Here is a 16,708-nt window from a genome sequence, read left to right as displayed (position 1 = left end):
TGTATAAAAAATGAGCAGCGAGGGATGTTTAATCATAAAAACTTGTTATAGGTCCCTTTCTTTAATGAAATGAGTGGAGCAGCGTTTTAATCTTTCTAATCAAAACCAGATCAGGCGAGCAAGATACGTTTGTCGCCCTCGTCCCAGTTCCTCCGAAATAAAAAAATCTGGAAGCGATTACTTCTGCTGATCTCATAAAATATTGCTCTTTAATATTTCTTGCTGAAGCATTTGGAGGTTTCTTTTCCTTCCCCTGATTTGTGTCCTCGCTTTTAAAGCGGGGTCTATTTTTGTCACCGGAGGGGGACAGGCGCACCGCGGTCTATCAGCGGAGACATCCCTGGAGCAGGGGAAGCTAAAAAGCCCTTTTACAATCCCAGTTTTGTGCTAGGTCTGTTTGGAAAAACCTTAACGAGCGCAATGAAATGGTCAGGTTAGAAAACATTTTAGCAGAGCGAAAGATTTATGGACCAGAAAAAAGAAGAAGGGGGGGGGGGGGAATCTTTCCACCTAAGTCATGTCAATTCATTTCTTTTATTATTATTATTACTATTATTATTATTATTATTATTATTATTATTATTATCATTATTTTCCCTCCCGTCTGCTTCTCTCTCTCCGTTCATCCCGCCTCAAATAAAGAATAAAATCCTGCAGGGTCGGGAAGAGGCTCGCCCACGTCCTCTTCGCAAGAGGGAAGAAATCATCCCCGTTTTATCGTTATTAATTGGGGGGAGGGGGGGGGGGAGAAAAAAAAAACCAAACCCTCCCGATCATCATTTGGACAGGACTTTGGAGGCAGTTTCGGACCCGGCTCTCTGGAGGGGCTTGTCAGGAGCGTTTAGCGATGTTGAAAAGACATGATGTATGGAAGTTCATTTTGGCCCCCCTTTCATTCAAGCGGATCTCATTTCCAGTGCGACCACAGCCTGCTCCCTCCCCCTGCCCCCCCTTCCCTCCCTCCCCAGCTCCCCCCCTCCCTCCCCAGCCCCTCTCCCCCCCTTCCCAACCCCTCTCCCCCCTCCTCAACCCCTCTCCCTCCCTGCCGCAGTCATCCCTCCGGCCAGACCCCCATTAGAGCCGGCGGGCAGCGCAGGAGATGCCCCTTTGTCTCCACCGAGCTGCTGGTTGGGGCTTTCTTTTGTTGTTGGTGGGTTGGGTTGGGTTAAAATCCTGCCGCAGTTTTAGTTCATGTGCAAGGCCCCCGGTATCCTCAAACCTCCCCCCCCCAAGTCCCCCGGTGAAGGGTTACACCAGTTATAAAATGCCATTTGGCCCTGCTGGGAGGCTGCGCTGGTGCGGCTCAGCCATTGAATGTCTCCGCCACCGCAGCCAGCGGAGAAAAAAAAACCCACCCCGGTGTGGCTCAAAATAAATAATAATAATTTAGGAAAAAAAAAAAATGCGGTTTGCACCCAGCAGCACACCCTGTGGCCAGCCTTTCCCCGGATTAATGTATCAAAATGCTCCAATTTCGGCATTCTTTGACATATGGCGCGTGTGTGCAGACGCATACTGATACAGCTATTGTGTGCCGGCGGTTGTGAACATGCACATGTATTTCTGCCCGGGGAGAGATGCGCTTGTAGCTCTCGGAGAGAGAAAAAAAAAATTGTATATATATATGTATATATATATATATAGGCACGTATATAAGGTTCTGGGGGTCGTTTTTTGGTCGGGTGCGTGTGTGGTGTGTGTGTGCCTGGTTTCAAATCTGCCCTTTTGTAAGGCACACAAAACCGACAGGACCCTACAGCTGTCCATAGGTACATTTCCGCAGCCAAAAAAATGCCACTTTTACAACTCTGTTTGTCTCCCTGCTATGCGGGGCTGAATAGGACCGAACAAAACAGGACCCTAGATCTGGCTAGACGTCTGGCTTTAATTGCTTTATGGTTTAAATAAGGTGGGTGCTCTTCTCTTTGAAACCGGATTATTGGAATGTTTTGTCTACAAGCTACAAACAACAGACCCCCCTCGGACATAGGGAGGTAAAAAAAAAAAAAAAAAAAAAAATCAAACCCCAACTCGAAGCCAAAAACTGATAAAAGCGGGGAGATGGGGGGGGGGGGGGTGTGGGCGCACATCTGGTGGGTTTGTTTGGTCCCGCGTGCGCCGCTGCTTTTGTTGTTGTTTTTTTTATGGGTGAGAAAAGGGGGAAATGGGGGGGAAAAAAAGGGGGGGGGGGGGGGGGCTTTTTCCAAAAAATCCTGCCCGCGCTTGAGTGTTTATACAGGGCACAGCACCGCGCGGCTGGAGGGTCGCTCCGCGCCCCCCCCCCCCCCCTCGGTAAGGGATGATCGGTTATAACGCACCGCCCGGTAATCGGCGGGGACCGGCTCTGGTTCCCGTGTCCCAACCCCCCCCCGCCGCCGCCGCCGCCCCCTCCCGCCCGGCTGCGCTCCGGCGCGGCCGCTAGATGGCGCTGTTGCCCAATGTTAGCGCGGGGCTGCGCGCGGCGGGGAGCGCCCCGCGCCCGCGGAACCGGCTCCGCGCCCGGGGATGGAAAACCGGGGGGGGACACAGAAGCGCGGAGCTGCCTTATTTCAGCCCTCCCCCCCCCCAACACATACAACCCCCTCGCACCGTGCTGAAAACCCCCGTAATGAGCTCTTTTTTTTTTTTTTTTTTTTTTCTTTTCTCCCCCCCCCCCCCCCCCACTTCCGCGGGGAGCGCGGAGCGGCGCTCAGGGCTGACATCTGACGGCGCGGGGAGGGCATAAATGCATAAAAATGCTTGCACGGAGAAATTGCCTATTTTGAAGTGGTTGTGGGGTTTGGGTAGGTTTTTTTTTTTTTCTTTCTTTCTCTTTATTTACGCCCGTCACGTATCTCTCCAAAGCCTCCTCATTTTGGGGTGGGGAAGGAGGGAATGACATTTTTCAGTGAAGGTCAGGGCAAAGGGGGGGGGGGGGATAAAATAAACTCCGGGAGGGTACAATGAACACCTAAAAGTACAATACAGCCACACCGATAAAGCTACATCCAAGCACATGCACCCGCAAGAGACATCACCCCCCACCCATCCCCACATCTAAACACGGCCAAAACAGTAAAGACAAAGAGCAGCACTTTCCCCAGACAGTAAATGTCAAGATATTTTCCTTCAAAAGAAGCAGGCAATTGCATATATCTTATTTCCTGAAATCTGGAAGGGGGTGGTGGGTCCTTTCTCTCACAGCCTTCAGCAAACATTTATTTCCCAGCCTAAGGTATGATTCTGCAAGACTCGCTGCACCTTTGCTTCCTGCATCCACGGATAATGATTAGAAAAATGCAGCAGCTCTCCCCAGTCCCAGCCCGAATTGCCCAGCTCTGACAACTTTATTTTTTCGCACTTCAATTTGCACGGCTGCCTTTATTGCATGGGCAGGCACTGGGATTTTAAAAATAGAAATGCTATTGATTAGAGGAGGAAAATGGTCACTTCGACTATTAGCTGTTAATTAAGGAGCCTCTGTCCCTAGTTGCTCTTTTCTTCTTTTTATTTTGGGGGGGGGGGGGGATGTCTCTAGGGAAGGGGTAATCTGGGGAAGGGGGGATGAGGTAGGTGAGTTCTCCTGTAAAAATGAATATGGTCATCGTGCCGTCCTTGACATTATTCGGGTATGGAGACTATTTCTTCACAGCAAACGTAGCTTGATTTTAAAAAATATTTTCACAATAGGCGATGGAAAAATCACTGTTCTCCTGCACAGTTCATTGTCTGCTTACGGGGAGGAAAAACCCACCACATGTAGCCTTTCTAAATGGAAAAATACGCCCTCGATTTATGAAAATCTAATAAAGGTGGGCTGGGTGGCTACTGGGTCTTTTCCTCTTCTTAGGAAGGTGTCCAAAAAAAAAAACCCCAAAAACCAAAAAACCTCACCAGTTTCAATCTCACCAGAGGTTTGAGCCACCCCATGCCTCAAAAAAATCGAGAATGTGACCTTTCCTGGGCAGAAAAACCCACCTCAAAACAGCTTGGCGAGCGTAGCTGAGATGGTATTTTTCTCCCTCCACACTTGAAATCGGTCAGAGTCACCCAGGTCTCTTCTGAAAATAATTAGGCTGCTTTTTTTTTTTTTTTTTTTTGGTGGAAGAACATGAGGGAAAGATTTGAAGGTCTGTAGACTTTTTGAGGGAAAGACGGGGACTGTTAATAACACTGTGTCATTTAGTGGGTCTGGTATTTTTTGCGGCTCTACAGAAAATACTCATTTGCGAAGTGTGTCCTCCTCCCCCCCCCCCCCCCGAAAAATTAACACGAATCCTGGTGATTTGATGTGATTTTTTTAATGAGCTGAGTTCCTTCATGCAGTCGTAAAAATGAAGTGTCCGAAGTGAAAGGTTGCAGTGAGTGGTCACTTACAGTGCAAAAAGTGGGGGCGAGGGGCACAAATACCACTTGCAATGGGAAAAGACGGGGAAAATCGCTATGTTGAGTAGCGAAACAATAAAAAAAACCGCTCGATGGTTATTTTTTACAGGCATGCACAAAAGGGAGTACATACTTTCTGTCTCACTTTGCCTCTCTTTCGTCCAAAGTAGCTCTCTTTAAGCAATGGTCTACTTTATTCCCTTGGAAGGACGCTTCCCTGTTATTTCCAGCCATGGATTTTCAGTGGTTGGTTTGAAAGGAAGCAAGGGGAAAAAAAAAATAATAAATAACTCCCCATAATTTTCTGCCTTTATTTTCTTTAAAGAAGGACAGCAAGAAGCAGCCAATCAATACGGAGATGCTTCCCTCGCCCGCTCGCTCCCGTTTTGCTTTTGTTTGCTTGTTTGATTCCAATCTTCCAACCACCATCACCACAATAACAACAAAACACGCACACCCCCCCAAAAAAAAAAAAAAAAAAAAAAAAAAAAGGAAATCTGGGCTCAGAGACTCCAACCACAGCACAACACACACCCCCCTTCTAGGTGGGACCAAGCCCACCCTCGCAGCCCCCCCAAACCCCAACACAATGACAACAACAACAACAACAACACCAGGGACACCCCCACCATCCTCCCTGGCAAACGGGGTCCCATGGGAGGGGGGGGGGGGGCGATGCTGAGCACTAGAAGAAGCTCACCCCGGATTTTTTTTTGGGGGGGGGGGTGATGGGGAGGGCAAGGGGGGGCTGCTTGGGCTCCCTTTACCTGTTGAGGTTACCTAGGCTGACCTCCCAGCGCATGTATTTGCTGCCATCAGTGAAGAGGCTGCTGCTGGGAAAAAAAAAAAAGGGGGGGGGGGTGTTGGATATTAATGCGCACCTTCACCCTCCTCCACTCATTAGGTGTGGGTCCCCCCCCCCCCCCTCGGGAGGGCTCTATGTGTGTGTGTGTGTCCCCCGGCATACACCACCTTTCCTCCACCCCACCACCCACCCACCCACCAACCCACCCCCCCCCCCAAAAAAAAAGCGCCCCAAAACGCTGTCATTTGGCTGGCAGGCTGTCTCAGCGTGGCGGAGGGATGTGTACATATCGCGTGTGAGGGGAGAGAGGAGGGAAAAAAAAAAAAAAAAAAAAAAGAAGAAAAAAAAAAAAGCCACACCACCGGGATTTTGAGGAATTTGCCTGTGGTGTTAAAGGGAAGGAGCAGAGTTACAGAGAAATTGAGAGAGAGAGCTCTACCTACCGACAGATTACAAGAGAAGTCAAGAGCACCGAGAACCAACCGTACAGACACACAGAGGCACCATGAAACGCCTTTGAGATCGCATTAAAAAAAAAAAAAAGCCACTAAAAAGCAGGACTTGAGACAGTCCAGGGACAATCTCGCACTAATCTAGAATTAAAGCCGTCTTTTTTTTTTTTTTTTTTTTTCTCCTTTTTTTTTTTTTTTTTTTTTTTTTTTTTTTTTTTTGCATGCGAGGGTCATGAGTTCCTACTTTGTAAATCCTCTCTTTTCCAAGTACAAAGGCGGTGAATCGCTGGAGCCAACTTACTACGACTGCAGATTTCCACAAAGTGTTAGCAGGAGCCATGCTCTCGTGTATGGTCCGGGCACTACTGCTCCCACCTTCCAGCACCCTTCACACCACGTCCAAGAGTTTTTCCACCACGGAACCTCCAGCATCTCCAACTCTGGATACCAGCAAAACCCATGCGCCTTGGCGTGTCACGGAGACGCTTCTAAATTCTATGGATATGAAGCTCTACCGAGGCAATCGCTTTATGGTGCTCAGCAAGAGACGACTGTTGTACAATATCCTGACTGTAAATCGTCTTCCAACAGTAACTCTAGCGAGGGACAAGGGCATTTAAATCAAAATTCGTCTCCCAGTCTCATGTTCCCATGGATGAGACCTCACGGTTAGGACCTTTTTTTCCTCCTCCTTAAATGTTTTCCTTTATTTTTTTCTCTCTTTCTCTCTCTCTCTCCCCCTCTCCTCCCTCTCTCTCTCTCTCTCTCTCTCTCTGTCTATCTATATATATATGTATGCATATACAAGCACAAACATATGTATAGATATATAAACATGCACATACACACGTATGCATACATATATATATATGTAAAAATATAAATATAAGAGGCGTAGATGTAAGATATGAAAGAAATGAGCAGTTTTGTGCTAATGTTTCTTCTTTTTAGGAAGACCTTTGAAAGCAAACAAGACAGCAGTTACTAGAGAGCCAGCAAGGTGATTCCCTGCAAAAGGCTTAAATCACAATAAAGTAAAACTTGTTTTTTATTGCTTGCCTTGAGGATAGGCAATAAGATACAGCTCCCACGAGGTTATTTGCATGTTGATAATACACTGCTCTTTAAAATGTCATATAGCCTTTCATAACCGCTTGGAGACGAAGCCTGAAAGGTGGGAACTTGTATAAGTATTACTAATACTTTACATCTGTTTCTTAAAGCCTAGAGATAAAAGTTTAAACAGAAAAGGAAACTTAGCTCAGAGCTATGGGGTGGGGTGGAGGAGAACAGTCTGCTGTCTTGGGTTAAAAAAAAGGGGGTGGGAAATTCAAAATAATTTGGGCTGAATGGAACTTTGCTCATGTGAAGTCCAGATAATTGCACAGAAACCGAAATACTTCAAAGTACAAGTTTCCCCCACCTAAGGACCAAGGTTGTCTAGAAGCCTTGTTAATTCAAAACATGTGAAGGTTAGTGTTAATTTTAAGGACAATCAGAGCCCCAAAGTACCCCCCCCCAAAAAAAATTTAACAACAAAAAACAGAAAATGGAAAGGAGTTCTGGCTAATGTAGAGAGGATGTGGCCCAGAGGCTGGGAGATAGACGCAGAGGAAAACACGTTATTTATCTAAGCTTTGACCTAGAGGTAGTCTCAAGGATGCAATCATTTCAAACTGGAGCATATTTTTTTTTGCAAATAGATTGTTTTTCTCATTAAGAAGGGACCGTGCAGAAGGAAGTGCAGGGGCTCAGCTGCACATACCTCGGTCCTCTTTCTTTCCTTTTTGGCTATTGCTGCAAATGTCCATTGACTTGTTTTAAATACAATCTCTGTGTTTGCACAGGCAAATACCCACCTCTGTCTGTGTGTGCTTTACAGACACACAGCCCTAACCGAAAGGACAGGGAGAGGGGATTTAATAGAAAATTCAAATTCTCAGGGCGTAAATATTAGCAAATAGGAGGACCCTGAGCCTGTATTTTAGGAAGAACCTTTGGAAAAGGAAACAAGAGTTGGGCATTTTGAGGGGAAGAGAGAAAGAAGGAGAGAGAAAGAGGGAAAAGGGGAAGGAAAGAAAGAGGGAAAGAGAGAAAGAGGGAAAGAAAGAATGAAAGAAAGAATGAATGAAAGAAAGAAAAGAAAGAAAGAGGAAGCAAAGGAAGGAAGGAAAGGAAAGGAAGAAGGAAAGAAGGAAAGAGAAAGGAAGAAAGAAAAAGGAATGGGGAGAAGGAGAAAGGCTGGAGAGGATTTTATGGCGAACAATGCACCTTTCATAGGAAAACACACATTTTTTCTAAAATGGAGCTGCCCACCAGGACTCACCATCCAGAATCACCTTTTAGGAAACTGGAAAGGTCTCTTTTGTGAATGAGCTTGACACACACCTCCCTGCACCCAGACAAGCAGTCAGAGCTGAACATTCCCCAGGAAGAGCCAGGGAAGGGCAGCTGGCTATCAGGATTAATAGCAATATCAGCCCTATGATTATTAATAATAACCCAGCGACTTTCCTTTAGTGCCTTTTATATGCAAAGGGTTGAAAGGGGCTTTTGGGGCGGGGGGGGCAGCAGTTTCTCTAGGAAAATTGAGGCGAGGGGGGCTTGGGGGGGGGAGCAGAGCCTCCAAAGGGGGAGAATTAAGAAGTTATTTGATGTTTGTGTCCTACAGCTCCCGGAAGACGCAGTGGCAGACAAACTTACAGCCGGTACCAGACCCTGGAGTTAGAAAAGGAGTTCCTCTTCAACCCGTATTTGACACGGAAGCGGCGGATTGAGGTCTCTCACGCCCTGGGACTGACCGAGAGACAAGTGAAGATCTGGTTCCAGAACAGGAGGATGAAGTGGAAAAAAGAAAACAATAAAGATAAGCTGCCGGGGGCCAGGGACGAGGAGAAAACGGAAGAAGAAGGGAATGAAGAAGAGGAAAAAGAAGAGGAGGAAAAAGAAGAAAGCAAGGACTGAGTTCTCAGCCCCTTGAAGTCTCGTTTTATGGCAGATGATAAATCGAGATGTTTACGACGGTCATTTGCTTTTATAGAGTATAGAATGGAGAGGCTCACACAGCAGTAACTACCTGTCAAACAGTTGTAGCCTTTTTTATTGTCATAGAAACTTCCCCTACTCCCCCCCCCCTTTTTTTTTTCCTAATAGCTGCGTTTTTAGTTCAATAAATACATAGTTGGCTTGACTGCAAGAGCAGGGGAAAAAAAGAAAAAAATTAAATGATCCAGCAAAGCAAGACCACCCCCAACCCCCCCTAAACCAAGCCTGGAAGCAAATGTCACTGCTCGTCCCCTGCTCCCTCCGCTCCCGCCTGCGAAGCTGCACACACGGATGGGTGCAGAATATGTATTTATGTGAACAGCTTTGACTTTGCCTTTTTTGTTTGTTTTGTTTTTTGTTTTTTGTTTTGTTTTAAGCTTGGTTTTGCCTCCCCCGAATGACCCTAGGGGAAGTGCGAGGGTGCTTCCAGCTTCCTTAGCTTGTTTGTGTAGTGTCTGTCTATCTGTGGAGATCTCCATTCCTACCAGCCATTTATCAATTCCCTCGGAGGGGCCATTCCTGCAGCCCCTGCCAGATAAGAAGAGGAGCTTGGAGGGTGAGCATACCTGGTAGCGCCCGCAAACACACACACACACACCCCTCATATCCCCCCCCTCCATTTCTATAGGATTGAGGCTTGTATATACCTTGATAGGCCAAAATACGCAACCCAACCCCCTCCTTATTTCTATAGGCGCTGTTTACCCTTTGCCTGTGTGAGCACTCGAAATTCTTCATGTACTACCTAAAGGGAAAACCTGCAATAATTATCAAATCTATTATCAACAAGGGGCTTACATATCCTAAATTTTACTTGGTCAGAATTTATTTAAGAGAGAGAAAGCTGTGTTTTTGCCCTGATGCAAGCTACTAAGTAGCAGAAAATAATAATAAAAATACAATAAAAAAACCCAACCAACCTTGTATTGTACTTTATCACTACCTATAGAAGGAGTCATGCTTTGAAAGTATTTGTAATGCGGTTTTATTGTCGTTTGTTGCTGCTTATTTTCTTGGAAAAAAAAAATCCCAACAACTGAAACTGCCTAGTTGAGAACGCACAGTATTGTATTATTTTATTGTGCTTATAAAGTAGTGTAGAACTAAATTGCACTGAATGTATAGTTATCTATTTGTCTTGACTTATCTGTTAATGCAACATGCTCGAAACAAAAAAAAAAAAAATCGTCATTTGTTTTATGTAAAAGCATAGTTCTGCGTGTTCAAACTCTGAATGTAGCAATTACCGCCAGAAAAAGAAAAAGAAAAAAAAAATTTCTGGACACCGTGGATTTGTATTGTATACGTGAGACATTACGTAAATAATAATAATTATAATAATAATAATAATAAAAGATTTTAAAAGGACTGCGTTGCCTACAGTGCTATGTCTCTATTTAAAAGCACCCACACGTACACATCACTCAGAGTGGGCTCCGACTAATATTTCATCCTTCAAATCATCTTTGGCACGCTTCAAAAACCAAGGCTCATCTTTATTTGGGAGGAAATCAGAACATCTTGGCTCAACCACCAGCAGCGGAGGTGGCTCGGGCGGGGGGAGGATTCCCCCTCCCGCCTCCCTGGCCACAGCCTGAGCGGGGCTTATGTCACAGCTGCAATGGCAAATGCTCATTAAAAATGGCAAATGCTCATTAAAAATGGCAATGTTGCTGCTAATTGTCTGACTGAAGCTGTAGGTCCGCCAAAAGAATAATAATAATAATAATAAAATCAAATACTGCAATGACTCCAGCACTCTTAAGTCTTTCTTTGCTATGGGAAAGGCTTCTTCGTGGGGTGGGGTGGGAAAGGGGGGGGGGATTAAAGTGCAAAAAGGGTGTGCGGTTGGATTTTTTTACTTCTCCCAGCTGGGAAATGCCATCTGAGAGGTCTGGAAAGTGCAAAACCCCTGGTCCCGCCTGGCTCTGAGGTCCAGAAAAATCCTCTCCTCGCTGGGGCTGGGCTGGCGGGCAGGAGCCGCCGGTCCCCCCCCCCCCCGGTTCCTGGGTGCGATCCGGTGCTGGCAGGCGCTGGTTAGGGAGAAACTGGGAGACTGGAGCGGTGTTAGGTGTGCCTGAAAACCTGCCCGAACCCCGCGGCAGAGGTCTGGGCACCAACCGGGCTAGGGGCTCTGGGGCAACACTTTTCCCTATGGAAAACAGCGTGAAAGACGCCAAAAAAAAAAAAAAAAAAAAAAAAAAAAAAAAAAAAAAAAGAAGTTGGCAAGAAAGCGGTTTATTTATTTATATTCCCCCCCCCCCCCGCCTCAGGCGCAAAGTCCCTTTTACTCTCCCCCCCCATATTCATAACTTCTTCCCCATGGACACCATCCCCAACGTAACACATCCTTTTATTTTACTACTCCGGTTGTTGTTATCATTATTATAATATTATTTTATTATATTTTATTTTATTTTATTTACAGCAAAACCTGGCGGTGATACCTTCACGTTTCTCTTTTACCTCTCGGATGGGAGATGAACTTTCTCAATATTTCTCTTACCACCAGCCTCATTTCGTTGAACGAGGTCTATTGATCTGTAAAACCGGGTCTATCACTCTCTTTTTTTTTTTCTTCTTTTTTTTTTTCTTCCCCCTGCTGATAAATGGACTACATCATCTAGAGCCCAGGGATGCAGAAGTAGACGGGATGTTTACCCAGATATTGTAGATAAGGAAGCACAAGGCTCCTCACACGCAGCCTGATGTGCTGAGCTGTGTCTGGAGGCTCCTCTGTGGGCTTCAGACATTCTTAACCCAAAACCCACCAAGCTTAAAGGATTTAAATGCCTCAGGGCTTGAAATTGCTGGACTCTGCCCAGGAGGGCTGGGGGAAAAAAAAAAAAAAAAAAAAAAAAAAGGAGAAATACCGAACTTGTGCGGAACGCAGGAAAACGGGACTCGGGTGGGTGCACCCACTTCTTCTCCCTTTTCCCCCCATATTTGCAGCGTGGGTCGCACCCCCCTGCATCGCCAGGGCGAAATGGGAGTTGGGGGGGGGGGGAGAAATGCCCCGAAAACGGCATCAGCGGGGTCGGATCCTGCGCGGGGATGGGGCTGAGCGTCTGCGTGTGCAACGCGTGTGCGCAGCTCCCGTGGGTGCCCACTCCCGAATTGCACAAAATACCAATACAGGCAGCTTTGCCCCTCGCTGCAGAGCCTGGAATGTCCTCGTTAACCGGCGTTAATCTCCCAAGAAATACATAAAAAACCCCAATCAGGTTTATTCTAGACTTTTCCATGTCGAGGGCAGGCACGGAAGGTAAGCAGTTTTATTAGTCATAAAACAGAGCGGTTTATTCTAACAGAGCTTTTTTCTTGGGGGATATTTATCCAGCGTTTACAACAAGGGATTTTTTTTTTTTGTTCCCCCCTCGTTCGCTATCATAGGATGGATGTGTGTTCATTCATTCCAGCGATGAAAAAATCCGCAGAAATCAGTGAAAAGAAAATATTTTCTGTTATGTTACTTCCAAAAAAAAAAAAAAAATCGCGTTAAAGGCTTTGCATAGAAAATATCCTCCCAACGAGGGGGGAAGAAGAGGGAGAACTTATCAAAGTGTTTAAAAATAATAATAATAAAAAAAAGAAGCTGCATCCGCACTCTATCCATCATATTTAAATTCACAAATCTAAGTAGTTTTATCCGAACGAATACTACAGAATGACATTTATCTATCAAAAGGGTCTGGAGTTAAATTATTGAAACTACAGCCGCAGCAGTTAGTTTTGGGGTAAATGTTTATGTTCTGTAGTCAACACAAGAGAGTCGCATCTTCAGATGACATCCAGTTATTTCTGTAATCACTCCATCATTTCAAGAGAAAAAGAGAAGAGACCATTTTATGGGGGAAAGTAATTTGAAAGAAGATTCGCTCTCCACAAAGTGGCTTATTCAGAAATGATCATAGCTTCGGTATTACTGAAATTAGACTCATCTACCCGCCTGAAGTAAGAAATATCGTCCTATTCCAGGCTTTTTATTAGCCAATCAAATTTCCTTCGGATCTCCATTTGTGATTTGTGAAAAATATAATTCCTCGAAAAGCTGAGTTTGAGCATATTGCTTATTTTCCCTTAATTTATTATTCTAATCACAGCCGCCGCCGTGCGATAATGCAGCCATTAGGCGAAAAAATTCGTTTAGATTTTATACTCCGAAATGGGCACGGATTATATTTGAGAGACAACGAATTTCTCGGGCATTAAATTTTTTTTTGCGCGGATGGAGGCGAGAAAGGAGGGAGGGGAGGAAGATGCGCGGGGGCGGAGGTGGGGGAAACTTTGTGAGCTAGATGTGCAAAAAAAGGGCAATTCTGCCCCATTTTTTTTTTTTTTTTAGCTCGTCCTATTTTTTCCTCCCAGACTTCCCCCCCCCCTCAAATTCACAGCTCTTTTATCCTCCCCCGAAAATACCCTCTCTAATATTGGGAGAGAGGAGGGGGTTTTATAGAGGGGGGGCTGATGGAAGGAGCGAAACGATCGTCCGAAATCCTCCTTAGCAAATGTGCGCCCAGGTTACTTTCTGCCTGCCAGGATCAAAATTTCCTCCTCACATTATGGAATTTATTATCTTGTCTGCTCTCTGGAAAATGGGATCTCCATTGTGCTCGGGAAGCTGTTGTGGTCGTAGTTTCCCCCCTCGTAACTTTTAACTACCTGTTATAAAATTTATTGGTGGTTTGTAAAGTGAATAAAGTAATTTCCCTTCCATCCGGTTGTATTACAACCTTTGTGTTGTTTGGGCAGACAGACACGCATCCAGCCAGGGGGAGAAAAAATAAATAAATTAAAGAGGCAGGGAGTGAGACCCCCCTCCCCTCCACACCCCACACCCCCCTGCCTTGTTTTATTTTCCTCAATTAAAATTAAATTAAGGCGCGGAAATACCTGAAAAAAAAAAATTAAAATGGTGCTGTCCCTGAAAATGTGCGGGTACAGAGGGAAATGGGTAGGAAAAATTGCGGCAAAATATTTTATCTTCCTAATTTTTCTGGCTGCAGGACTGCGGTGCATACATGTCCCTGGGAGCTGAAATTTGGATTTTGGGGTGGGGGAGTGGGGAAAAAAAAAAAAGTCTCTATCTCTCTCTTTCCATAAGGAGAAGAGGAGCAGAAAGGCGGCTTCTTGCAGGGTTTAATGTGGAGGAGCCCATCTGAGCAGGCTGGGCTTTGCGGTTGCCTATTTACACCAGTTGTGGTTCGCCTGGTGCCTCCGAAGCAGGCCTCTACACGGCAGAAAAATGTCGCTCCCCTTCCAAATCAATATTTTCCAGCCGTCTACACGGACCCCCCCACCTCCTCCGGCTTGGGGGGGGGGGGGGGGGAGAAAAAAAATCAAAGGGCTAAAAAAAAAAAAAAAAAAAAAAAATTCCGCCTTTTATCAAGCGTCGCATCCCCGACACGGTGGCGTGGTAAAACAAAAGGGTGGGGGGGCTTGCTGGAGGAAAAATAGCATAGGGAAAAAAAAAAAAAAATTGAAGTGCTTTAAAAACATGTATGTAGGTGTCCCAACAGCAAATCCTAAAGCTGGGTGGGTTTAGGGAATTTAGTAAAGGCGATGCAAGAGTTGCTGGGTCAATACCGCACCTTTGGCTCAAGTTTTGGGTGGAATTTGGGCAGTTCCAGGTGCCCCCCCGGGGCTCGGCTGGGCAGACGGGGCGCTGCGGGGTGCGCGGGGATGGAGTGGGGCGGGGGGGGGGAATGGGGAGGTTTGGGGGGGTGAAAAAGGTGGAAAGGGACATTTTTTTGCCCTGGGAAGGTTTCATTTGCAGCGGACACACCCTTTGCAGAGCTGTCTGGCAGGGAAATCCGGGGGGGTCAGAAACAGTCATTTTCCCTATTTTTTCCTCGAGCATATTGTCCTTGATTATTAATTAAATGTTTTTAGAATTAACATGCCCTCGTCATTTAAAGTATTTATTTTTCAAGTCCAGCGTGCTCCATTTTTTTCTCCACTGCCTCTCTTCCTCGATGTTTTCCTATTCCCCCCCCCCAATTAATTACCAACACGGAGACTAATAACGCTCAGCGCTAAAGGCCAAATCTCCTTAGTTAAAAAAAAAAATGCTGAGAATTAACCCGAGCAGCTAATAATCATCAAATTAAAGCGAAACTATCTTTAAAAGCAAAGATTAAAAAATCCACCCTCCCTTATATTAACGCGGTCTCTTAAAAGATAAAAAAGGGGGGACAGCGAAGGGGGGGGGGCGTAGAGTAAAAAAAAAAAAATATCCTAATATTAAAGCAGAATTGTATAAACATGGCGACAGACGAGAGCATTTGCACTCGTCACAAAAAAATGCAACGCATTCCTGGTTGTTTGCAGAAAATTTACAGCTGAGCAATAAAAGTTTACGACTGAATCACAAGTTGGATTGGCCACAGGAAGTCATGTGGACTCCATCCATGAACGTGAACTTTTTATTGTGGTTTCTCTTATGACTCTTTCGCAGTAGTCTTTCCTTTAACAGTCCAAGCAGTGCCAGGGGTAGGATGGTATTTTTCCCCCCCTTAATTATTAGCGTGATGATGATGATGATGATTTTTTTTTTTGCTAAAAAAAAAAAAAATCGAGATTTTTTTTTTTTTTACCCCCCCCTCCCCGTCTCCTTGGGGTTGGAATTCTTGGTTGCTTTGGGCATTTTGGCATTAATGAGTTTACTGCTGCGTCTGGTTGCCGCCTCCTATTCCCCACCCCTAGGGGCAAAACGCAATGCATTTCCTTTGCAGGATGCGATGATGAGGGGGCACAAGCAGTTGTAAATACCTTTTTTTTTTTTTTTTAAGCCAAAAAAAAAAAAAAAACAACCAACCCCAAACCCAGAGAGAGACAGATTCCTCCTTCAGCTTCCCCCATCCCTTCCCCAACCAGAGAAGAACTGTTTTGCTTTTGTTTCCATCTTTTTTCCCCCCCTTTTTTTTTTCCTTTTTTTTTTTTTTTTTTTTTTTAATGTTTCTGTGGAGCTGAGCTGCAGCGCCAGTGGATCAGAAAGAGGGAGAGACAGAGAAAAAAGAGAGAGAGAGTGAGAGAGAGGGAGAGGGGGAGACAGGAGCCTCTGGTAAGTGTTCCCTTATTGGTTAAAATGTGTAACTAATGATCCATAGCCCGGGTGTTAAGGATAATGATGCATCGTTGTGCGAGCGAGGGGTGTAGCTTGGATATGAGGGAAAGCTGCTGCGGGGCGGCAGAAATGCAGTTAATTCGGGGGGAAAAAAAAAAAAAAAGGGATTTGCTCTTGCTGATGTCATATTCGGGGTGCGGGGAGGCAGCTCGGGGGGCGCCGGGGGATGGGGAAAAGGGAGGGGGGGGTTGGTGGGGTGGGGGTGCGCTGGAAGGAGAGGGGAGGAAGAAAGAAAGAAAAAAAAAAACCTAAAAAAAACCCCACCCTAGAGATGGAAAAATTAATCCTAACTTTTCCTTAAAAAAAATAAATAAGGGGGGGGAAGCGCATGCGCGGAGGGGCCGGCCCGGCGCAACCCGGGTGGGGCGTCCAAGGCTGCTGGCAGTGCCATATTTAATGAGCTGCGCTCCTAATTGTGTGCGCGAGGCCCGGCCTCGCACGCCCATTGCCCCCCCCTCAGCCCCCTCTTCCCCCCCCCTCCAGCCCCGGGGCCGCCGGCCGCGGCCTGCGCCTCTTCCGCGGGGCTGCGCGGTTCGCTCCCGGGGTAATAATTAATATTAAGCGCGAGGTGATTAAGAATCAACTCTTTGCAGCCCACGAGCTCCTCCTTTTAGGCGCTTTTTGTAACCGGGCGGGTGTAAAGGTCTCCAGAAAAGGGGCTTTAATTGAATTTTATGGAATTGTAGGGAATTCTATGGAATTTTATGGAGTTTTACGGAATTTTATGGAATCTCCCCCCCTTGCAGAGGAGCAATTGAAACGAGCTCCATGTCGTAAAAAACAATAACAATAATAACTTTCAGGAGCGCTCTGGTTTTCCTGCGAAGTGGTTAACACCGTGTTGGCTTTTATATTTTATTTGCATGTAAGTCCCTCCCCTTTCCCTTATTTTTATTTTTTTTAATTTTTTTTTCC

At 45.8% G+C, this 16,708-nt stretch overlaps 1 protein-coding gene across 1 annotated transcript; it reads left to right on the top strand.

Moving 5' to 3' along the window:
* The first annotated feature begins 5,509 nt into the window (after positions 1 to 5,509).
* On the top strand, positions 5,510 to 9,272 carry HOXC8 (homeobox C8). Its single transcript, XM_030037534.1, has 2 exons — positions 5,510 to 6,290; positions 8,294 to 9,272. Exons 1-2 carry the CDS (start codon positions 5,855 to 5,857, stop codon positions 8,584 to 8,586), a joined length of 729 nt encoding a protein of 242 aa, XP_029893394.1. The 5' UTR covers positions 5,510 to 5,854; the 3' UTR covers positions 8,587 to 9,272.
* The last annotated feature ends 7,436 nt before the right edge of the window (positions 9,273 to 16,708 follow it).

This window comes from Aquila chrysaetos, chromosome 15, assembly GCF_900496995.4.
Source record: "Aquila chrysaetos chrysaetos chromosome 15, bAquChr1.4, whole genome shotgun sequence".
Classification (NCBI taxonomy): Eukaryota; Metazoa; Chordata; class Aves; order Accipitriformes; family Accipitridae; genus Aquila; species Aquila chrysaetos.
The sequence above is the reverse complement of the archived record's forward strand: the minus strand, read 5'-3'. Positions and strand labels throughout refer to the sequence as shown.

Bases quoted from the DNA above. Each gene is read 5' to 3' on its own strand.
- HOXC8 (XM_030037534.1), top strand. From the start codon at position 5,855: ATGAGTTCCTACTTTGTAAATCCTCTCTTTTCCAAGTACAAAGGCGGT. The intron at 6,291-8,293 runs GTTAGGACCTTT...TGTGTCCTACAG, and splicing joins CCCATGGATGAGACCTCACG to CTCCCGGAAGACGCAGTGGC.